Below are 9,857 nucleotides of genomic sequence, written 5' to 3' on the forward strand. Positions count from 1 at the left end.
CATAAGGGCTGACAATCAGCCTGTGAAGCGAGCTTTACAATTGTGATTCATAGAAACGGAGAAAAAGTCCACGACCAATCAGAGACATTTATTGGGCAGACATCTTGAATATCTGATAATCTGATATCTGCGAACATGTTGCTGTGATGTTTACGATTTCTTAATTTTTTTCTGTCAAATATTTATCAATATTTTCCAAACAATCTATTCTATTCTTATAAATAAGCTGAAAAGTACAATTGAGAAAGAGTTGACGATTGTAAGTGTTGCGTTTTTTTCTCATTTCCTTGTTTATTACATTCTTCCTCGTATTGTGTAAAAAAAAGTTTGAGATTTTGTGACGCAAAAAACGTTTTCTCTGTGCTATTGTGTAATAAAGTGTTAATATATTAATTTCCATCGGGCATTTCGAAAATTATACAAAGTAGAATTAGTTATCCATGTTATCGAATGAAAATTTTAATTCTCTTCAGTTTATCATTATTTTAATTTTCTTTATTACAGTTAGGAAAGCTCTTTATAATTAGGAAAAAGTAATTAAATTTAACTAACACCCAAAAATGACGGGTGAACTATCATTTCACAAGTGTGATACTAACACATTAAATAGTGAAAATAAATTATTAGCAAATAATCTCGAAATTCCAACAAAAAATGTTCGTGTACCTGAAAGTTCAAGGGGACAAACAGAAATTCCAAATAAGATTTACGTAAATCCAAATTACGCCGTCAAGAAGCACTTAATTCACGTCAATCCAAATGTACATAAAAAAACATCGATACACATAAATCCGAAAGTCGACAACCCGAAGACGTCAATTTACATAAATCCGAAATTAAATTCAAAACCACCTGTCACTTTAAAATTGGAGCCAAAAACAATTCCCTTAAATCCGAAACCAACAATAGCGATAAATCCGAAAATTATTCCAAAATCATCGATTTACGTCAATCCAAAACCAACGACAACAACAACTTCTGTAAATTCAAAAGCAGAGGCAAAAATTTATGTGAATCCAAAAATTGTACGTGACATGAATATTGTCAAGAATTTACAAGAGAATAATGAAAATAGTGCAAAAAAATTGGAACCCTCAACGTCAACGCAGGACTATTTAAAAAAATCGGTGCACGTGAATCCAAAATTAATGAAAACAATTACAAATTCACAATCAACAAAAAGTCTTCCAACAACTATTGAAACAAAATCTATCAATCAATCAACAAATTACAATAATATTTATTCAAAGTCAAATGTGACAAGTACGGGAACAAATAATAATAAATTTATTAATCCAAATTATTCAATTGTCTCACGTAGAAAATTGATAAGAGTAGTGAAACGAAATATCGTCAAAACGAATAGTTTAACAGTTTCTCCAATTAAAGCGAGACAATTTGGTAATAAAGTACTGAAAAGAGTTAGTGGAAATATTTTATCGCCCTCTACCAGTCCTTCCGTTCAAATAAATAATCGTTTGAAATTCGTTAAATCGAAAACTAAAGTAAGCGCGTATAAACTCGATAGAATTGCCGTGTCAAAGGGAAAGAACAAAACTAATTCTTCTTCTGCTGGTGTAAAATCAACGTGAGTATTTATTTATTTTGATTTTTCTTTTTTCTGAATTTTTCATTCTGTGAACAAAATTTTTTTTCTTCGAATTTGATTTAATTTACTCAATTTTCTTCAAAGTTTAAATTTTAATTGCGATAAAAAATTTCGTTTTTGCTTTATGAATTTAAAATTTATTTTTTTCCTTTCAAATTCGAAATTATAACATTGGGCTAACTTTTTTTCCGATTGTTTGTCAAATTCTTCCTTACATATTTGTAAATTATTCAAATATTTTTCAAACTTATTTTATTATTAGCAAAATTTTAATAAAATTCCCCAAAAGAATACAATTATTTTAAAAAAATATTATTTAAATTCAATTATTTTCAAAACATATTCTGACAAAAAATTCTTCGAAAAAATTCAATTATTTTTATAAATTGTATTATTTTAGTAAAATTTCTAGGAAAAAATTCAATTATATTCAAGATAATTATAATAAAATTTCTCAAACAATTGAATTGTTTAGAAAAATTTTATTCCAATTTTAAAAATAATTGAATTTTTTAATTGTTCTCAAATGTTTTTAATAAAATTCTTTGTAAATTTCAATTATTTTCAAGTAAAATTATTTTTAAAAAATGTAATTATTTTTACGAAATTTAATGAAATTCTTTTAAAAAATGTAATTTTTTTACAAAGCTCTTATAAAATTGTTTAAAAGAATTTAATTTTCTATGAATAATTTTAATATAATTTAATAGAAAAAATATTAATCGCAATTATTGCTATTAATGAATTCTTTCGAAGAATTTAAAAAAAATGTTTAAAAATAATTTAATTTTCCCTGGAATTAAATTAAAATTGTATTTAAAATAATTGAATTCCAGCGAAAATTGAATTATTTTTAAAAATAATTGAATTCTTGAATTGAATTTTATTAAAACTTTTTTTAAATAATTGGACTCCTGTGAAAAATTCAATTATTTTTTAAAATAATTGAATTTTTTTTTTTGGAGAATTTTTACAAGATATTGAAAAATAATTGAAATTTTGGAAGAAATCAATTAAAATTAATCAACGATTAATCATATAGAGTTTTTTTCAAAAATGCAATAAAAATATTTATTTATTTAATAAATAAATTATTTCACTGTGAAAATTTTTTCAGGAGTAATTTTAAGAAGTTAGTTTCAATTGAAGGAATTCGTTACAATTCATCAAAGAATCAGTTGATACGGAGAAACAGTACTAGTCCGACAAAAAGTATTTTTCTTTACTTTATTAAATTATCAGAGAAAATTGCTTTTCAATAATGTAAACATTATTTAATGGGATATAAATTATTTCAGAAAAACGAACAGTTTCGAGTAAATCGAAAGATCAATTTTTCATCGCGTCTAATGGAAAAGCACTTCGTCGAATTGATACAACAACGAAAAATACACCGGCGAATAATTCTGCTCGATTTTCATCGGCATTCAATCGAAATTCAATTATTAAAAGAACATCCTTCGTTTCTTTGAAGCAAACCATCAAAAGCAATATGAGGTAAATTAATTTCCTTGGAGTTTACTGTATTTTTGAAAAGTTCTAAAAACGGGAATCAAATTTATTAATTAACAATTTAATATTCCGAAATAATTCTATGATTAATAGAAAAAACTGACAAATAGAAATAATATTTTCAGTTAATAAAAAAAAAATATTTTTTGCTAATAGCAAAATAGTTTTAGTTAGCAAAAAATATTTTTCATTAGTAAAATAATATTTTTAGTTAATAAAAAATATTTTTCTTTACTAAAATAATATTTTCAGTTAATAAATAAAATATTGTTAGTTAAAAAATACTTTTAATTAATTAAAAAGTTCTAATTTTGAAATTAATTTAGTTGTGTAGGAAATTAAATAATAATTGTTCTAAAAAAATCTTTTTCTACATTTCCAAACAGCAACAAAGTGAAGCAAAGGAGTATACAACTTTTGCGGAACAAAATGCGCAAAAATAATCAGCCTTGTCTATTTTTCCGAAAATTTGGCTATTGCGCGAATCAAGCAAAAGGAACGTGTCATAAAGTTCATGACAAAAAGCAAATTGCCCTTTGTAAAAAGTAAGTAATTGTTTCTTTGTTTTTGTTAAACTTTGAATTAATTGAAAAGATAAAATAATTTTCAAAAAAAATAATAACAAAATTTTCGTTGGAACGAAAAATTTTCTTTTTTTCCATCATTCAATAGTTTCCTGCAAGGCAAATGTTTAGTGGAAAATTGTAAACTTTCACACGATGTGGGCCCGGAAAAAATGCCGACATGTAAGTATTTTTTAGAAGGTTGTTGCTCACGCGACAAATGTCCCTATCTTCATGTCAAAGTTTCGGAAAAAACTCCAATTTGCCGAGAATTTCTCCAAGGCTACTGCGCAAAAGGCACTGAGGTGAGAATTTTGCACAGAAATTTCTATTTAAATTAATCCAGAATTTTTAATTATTATTTTTATATCAGATTTTTTTATTTTACTTTTTTTACTATTTTAGATTTTTTATTTATTAATATTTATTTATTACTCAATATTATTTACTTTCTAAGCAATTAATTGTTTATTACTTTTTTTATATTTACTTATTGTTATTAATACAATTATTTATTGACAATTTCATTTTTTTAATTTTCACTTTTCTGATTCATTTTAATTTTTGCAAATTATTATCGAAAAGAATTTTTGTAAATTATTCGTGTTTTCGTATTTAATTTACAGTGTAAGGAGCGTCATATTTTCGCGTGTCCCGAATTCGAAAAGGAGGGAAAGTGTAGTAAAGGTAAACAGTGCCCCTACCCGCATAAATCGAAAACGAAAAATACGCCACGCACTTTAAATAATGTAAACAAGGAATTAACGAATTTGAATGCTTCCAATGAGAATGACCTCACTTGTACAATAATAGAGAGCAGAAAACGTTATTATGATAGTTCAAATGATGATTTGGAGGAGAAACGTGAGAGATTATTGAGAAAATTGAAAATCGTCAAAGCCGCACAAAATCAAAATGAAGAGAGTACAATTATTATCAATGAAGATAAAAATGAAGAAACAGAAGTGAGAGTTGAAATAGATACGACTGTCTATGTGCCACGTAAAAGACCACCAGTTGGTAATTTACCATCTTATATACCAATTAATTAGACAATTTTTCATTTTTATCTGATTTTCATTTAATTTACGTTTTCTTTACGTTTATATTTTAATTATATTTTATTTAAATTTATCCTTTTTATATTTATATATTTTACGTGAATTTTTATATTTTTTTCCTCTGCGTAAATTATATATTTTTTTTCCTAACACTTTTGTGTGAAATACATTAATTTTAATTTTCGTTTTTTTATACGCTAAATTTTTAGAGTGTAACTACAAATTATTTGTAAAAAAAGATTGATTTCTATTTATAAGAATTATTTTTTAAAGAAAGTGTTAAAATACAGTACCTAAATATTCTGTGATAAACGTGTATCTGAAATGATTTCGTTAATAAAGTAAATTTTACAGATAAATTACTCTTCTGCTTATTTCTTCTAATGAAATTTTTTTATGAAACAATTTTTTTACTAAAATAATAATAATAATAATAACTCCTTTCTTTAGGGGAAAGAAGAATTTATTTTCTTGATAATTATACAAAAATTCTTTTGAGGAATTCAATTATTTTCGAAAAATTATATTACAATATTTTTAGAAAACTAATTCTTAGAATTGTTTTATTATAATTTTTTTTAAGATTAAATTATCTTCGAACAAAGTAAATTAACATTTTTTTAAAATTACTTTTTTACACTTATTCAAATTTCGAAGAAATCGTGTTCATAATTATAATTAAAATTCTTTAGAAAATTCGATTATTTTTTTATATTTTTTAAAATTTTAATTATTTTTCAACTAAGATTTTATAAAATTTTAATTATTCTTTAAAGATTTTACCAAATTTCAATTATTTTTCATACATTTTACCAAATTTCAATTATTTCGCAAAGATTTTACCAAATTCTAATTATTTTTTAAAGATTTTACTAAATTTCAATTATTTTTCAAAGATTTTACCAAATTTCAATTATTTTTAAAATATTTGATCAAATTCTAATTATTTTTTAAAGATTTTACTAAATTTCAATTATTTTTAAAATATTTGATCAAATTTCAATTATTTTTCAAAGATTTTACCAAATTTAGATTATTTTTCAGAGATTTTATAAAAGCAAAGTTTTCAATTGTATATAATTGAAAAAAGCTTTCAAAAATTATTTTAAAAAAAATTAATTTTAAGATTACAATTATTACAAAAAAATTGAATTTTTATATCTTAATAATTGAATTCTTGCCGAACTTTCGAAAAAATAATTAAAAATAAATGATTTAGATATGAAATTTAGTTGTATTTTTTATTAATTATTAAATTTCAGAAGTTGACATTTTTTTCATTTTATTTTCCGGGAAAAAGGAAATGAGTATTTTAATATTTATCTAGCAAAATTTTTGTTTAGTAAAATTTTTGTGGCAATACTGAATTAAATAAACGACTTTTTTTCTTTTTTTTAATCGACTGAAGCAATTTTTTTGCGCCCTAAATTCGAACCTAGGTCTGTCAAGTTATTAAAATAAATTTTTAAAATAAATTATACTTTTTCCTATTTCTTTTGATAGAATTTTTTGTGTAAAATAATTTTTAATCTAGGGGAAAATTAAATTTTTCTATATTAAAGTTGATACATAGAAGTATTTATTAAAATTCTACTTTAGTTATTTACAATAATTTAACTTAATTTTTGTCAGCGATAGACTTTTTTTTGGTCAAGAAGAAGAAGAAAATGGAAATTATTTTACAATATTTAAGAAAAAAGGTTTACCATGTCAAAATTATTTTTTTTTCCTCTTTTGTGATATTTACACTTTACGATACAATAAAGTCCAGTTTGTGGGATGATTGTATGCCAATAGTACGGGACAATGGAGAAGTAATGAAATGCTCTCTTTATCGACTGCAGACGAGACAATAAGCCATTGATCAAGCCACTCTTGCATTGATTCATTTGACATATTTACTGGATTTAAACCTCGAAATGATACAACCTTTAATCAATAAATTAATGAATTTATGACATTTATTTTCATAAATTGTGAGTGAATATTAAAAAATATTTATGAACGAAAAATAAATTCTATACGTTACCCATTTTAAAGCTTCAGTTGAAATTTTCGTAACACCGCCTTCCTTTAGAATAGCATTATCCATATTTTTTAATAAAAATCCCCTCTTTATTAGTCTTTTTCTTCTGAACGGCATCCATCGTGGCATTGTGTGCAAACTTAATAAATCATTCTACAAAAAAAAGAAGATATGAAAAATTTGATTTTCATCTTTACAAAAATTTTTTTACGAAAGAAATTCAGGGTTGCTACAAAAATTTAATCTATTTATGAATGAAGTTATTTAATTAGAAATTATTGTCAGAAATAGAAAAAAATTGAAGGTTTCTTGGTAATTTCATGGTTTATGAGTCAAACAAAAAAAACCACAAAAATTCAGAATTTTCTTATGAATTCTAAAAATTTAATTCTTTCTAGTACTTTTAATAAAAATCCCTGACTTCCCTGACCAATTCTACACGGAGAGAGAATATATATTAAATTTTGTGAAAGCATTTTACAAATTGGGGAAAAAGTGCGACAAAGCGAAATTTTTATATAGAAAATACTAAACTTTAAAAAAAAATTGTGAAATTTAGTAAAGTTATATTAGAATTTAATTAATATTCTTAATATTTGATATAATTACTCTAAATTTGTAATAAGTTTTTTTTTTAAAGTTTAGTATTTTTTATATCAAAAATTCGCTTTGGCTCACTTTTTCCCCAATTTTTAGAATACTTTTACAAAATTTAATATATATTCTCTCTCCTTGTACTTTCCCTGAATTCCCTGAACAGTGCTAACCCAGAAATTATTTTTTGATTTACTTACTACGTGATTTTGTTTGAGAGAATTTATCGAAAATGGATATCCTGTGAATAAATCCTTACAAGCAATAATATCCGACGTTGTTGGATGTGTACCACTTCCAATGCATGCAATAACACTATTCCATCGCACAGCCGATGGTAAACGTTTAATATCTCTTTTTTGCGCTTGTAAACATCGAAAAACAGGTTTATTGTACTTCAATTTTCGTTTATAGTTGTAGAGAAAAAAATCAAGTCTCTGTTGCAATGTCCAAAAGTAAGAGACTAGAAATACTCGTGGAAAGAAATAAATTAATGGAAATACAATGTAATTTGTGAATGGAATAGCGGAGATTATCAAGATTGGCGATACTTTTATCAAATCATTCGGTAATTTAAAATTTAACTCAAGTTCCTCTCTAGTCAATCCTTGACTTCCAACTTGATTCTTCTTCTTCTTTATCGACATATACTTCTTTACATCCTGATACAAATCCTTGAGTCCCGTATTAAATACCCTCATAACTTTCATTTTTGGAAATTTTTTTTCAACAATTGTCATATTATTATCGTAATGTTGAATCATAAAATTGATGTAACTTTTGTATTTTTGCATAAAACTCATGTTCTTCATTCCACGTAATTCATTCATTTTTTCAAACGCTGTTTGTGGTGTTTTTATTTTATTTTCAGGTTTATTTGTCAGTAATCCTTTATATTGAGAAAAGTATTTATTGGTTAGGACTGGGAACCGATTTCCACTGCCAAATTTATTACTAAATATTTTCAACATTTTTGCAATTGCTCGCTTTTCACATTTATTAGAATTTTCTTTTAACTAGTGATTTAATTTACAAGACTGACAGTGGTTAATTGTATTCTTTATGAGGAATGATATGGAACAATTAAAATACTCCAAAAACACCATGTTGTATTTTTGTTAAATTAGGTTAGGAACGTAAAAGTCCTATCACACTGTTTTTTTTATTGAACTATTTCAGGGATGGGAAGGTACACTCAAGGACATTAAAGTCAAGTTCACAAGCAGAATTATAAAATTTCTCTTTTTTCCTACTGCTTATTCGATTATTAAAAAGAAAAATTAATTTAATTTGTTTTAAACGTTTTAAATTGCAATATTCAAAAGTACTTATATAAAATTTATATTTATTATTTTAAAAATATAACTTAAAGCCTGGGCCTGCCCTTTCCCCTGTTGTTTCACAATGCGCATGCGCACTGAACACAAAATAGAAACATAACCTAATTACCTTATTTAGATTTAAACGATTTACATGATTTAAAAACGAGTGATTTAAATAACACCCACGCAATTTTAACAAAAGTCAAACGGTAAGTTAACATTTATAAATCGAATGCAAAAATTCGTGAAATTAATTAAATATGTCAAACATTTAAAAACCAATTGTTTATTTCAATTTTTTTCCATAAAGATTTCATTGGAAAAAATGGCACGAGTACCTGATGAAGAGCTAAAAAAAGCGTTCTCTGAACTCCATCTCAAAGTAGTGGACACATTACATAAATTAAAACTTGCTGATGTTCAAATTGAATCATTAAAACGAACGAAACAACGAGCAGAATTAACCACCAAGGAAATAGTCTTACTTCCTCCAACTACAAGAACTTACGAATCTGTTGGCAGAATGTTTCTCCTCGATGATATTAATAACATTAAAGTCAGCTTGGATAAACGAATAGTGAATGCTGATGAGAAAATTAAAGTTCTAGATACAAATAAGAATTATCTTCAAAATAGTTTAAAAGAAAGTGAAAATAATCTTCGCGAAATGGTGCAGCAGAAGCAAAAGAAAGAATCATCTGGTTGAGAGGAATGTGAGATAAAAACAAAATGTTTTCTTTTCTTTTTTTGTTATAAAAAAATACATACACATTTGAAATTATTCATTTTCGTTAACTTCGATTTAACATAGACTCAATATTTTGTATTTACACTGTAATTTATTACTCGTTTTTTCATTGACACCGCATACAATAAATGATTTTTAAGAAACAAAATGTTATGTTGGAAAAATATTTTTGAATTCTATTTTTTCATAAACTTTTTTAATTTTATATTTATCTCTAATGTTATTTTTATTCTTTTATTTTTATTTACTATCAATTATTATTAAGAGAAATTTTTAATTTATAATTTGCTCTTATTTTTCTTGATGTTTGTTTACTGTCAATGTTTTTTCACGTGCAAATTTTAATAATTTAAATTCTTCTGAAATTAGTTAAATTTAATAATATTTATTTAATTAATTAGTAAAAAATAATGGATTTACAG

The 9,857-nt window shown here is 24.5% G+C and overlaps 3 protein-coding genes across 4 annotated transcripts; 2 read left to right on the plus strand and 1 right to left on the minus strand.

Annotated features, from left to right (window-relative positions):
* The first annotated feature begins 100 nt into the window (after positions 1-100).
* On the plus strand, positions 101-5,100 carry LOC122502895 (zinc finger CCCH domain-containing protein 3). Of its 2 annotated transcripts, XM_043613220.1 has the most exons (7): positions 101-259; positions 505-1,588; positions 2,727-2,821; positions 2,908-3,106; positions 3,508-3,666; positions 3,794-3,989; positions 4,311-5,100. In XM_043613220.1, exons 2-7 carry the CDS (start codon positions 561-563, stop codon positions 4,734-4,736), a joined length of 2,103 nt encoding a protein of 700 aa, XP_043469155.1. In that variant the 5' UTR covers positions 101-259; positions 505-560; the 3' UTR covers positions 4,737-5,100. The 2 variants fall into 2 exon arrangements, with proteins under 2 accessions (XP_043469155.1, XP_043469154.1); XM_043613219.1 differs by having other exon boundaries at positions 103-1,588.
* A 1,203-nt stretch (positions 5,101-6,303) lies between these two features.
* Positions 6,304-8,517, minus strand: LOC122502896 (LETM1 domain-containing protein 1). Its single transcript, XM_043613221.1, has 3 exons — positions 7,566-8,517; positions 6,775-6,924; positions 6,304-6,674 (listed from the first exon to the last, which is right to left on the minus strand). The coding sequence occupies exons 1-3, from the start codon at positions 8,334-8,336 to the stop codon at positions 6,489-6,491; spliced, it is 1,107 nt and encodes a 368-aa protein (XP_043469156.1). The 5' UTR covers positions 8,337-8,517; the 3' UTR covers positions 6,304-6,488.
* A 228-nt stretch (positions 8,518-8,745) lies between these two features.
* Positions 8,746-9,583, plus strand: LOC122502898 (prefoldin subunit 1). The gene is made up of 2 exons (XM_043613222.1): positions 8,746-8,896; positions 8,998-9,583. Exon 2 carries the CDS (start codon positions 9,013-9,015, stop codon positions 9,391-9,393), a length of 381 nt encoding a protein of 126 aa, XP_043469157.1. The 5' UTR covers positions 8,746-8,896; positions 8,998-9,012; the 3' UTR covers positions 9,394-9,583.
* The last annotated feature ends 274 nt before the right edge of the window (positions 9,584-9,857 follow it).

The sequence above is a fragment of the Leptopilina heterotoma genome, unplaced genomic scaffold (genome assembly GCF_015476425.1).
Source record: "Leptopilina heterotoma isolate Lh14 unplaced genomic scaffold, ASM1547642v1 Lhet_24, whole genome shotgun sequence".
In the NCBI taxonomy this organism is placed as follows: domain Eukaryota; kingdom Metazoa; phylum Arthropoda; class Insecta; order Hymenoptera; family Figitidae; genus Leptopilina; species Leptopilina heterotoma.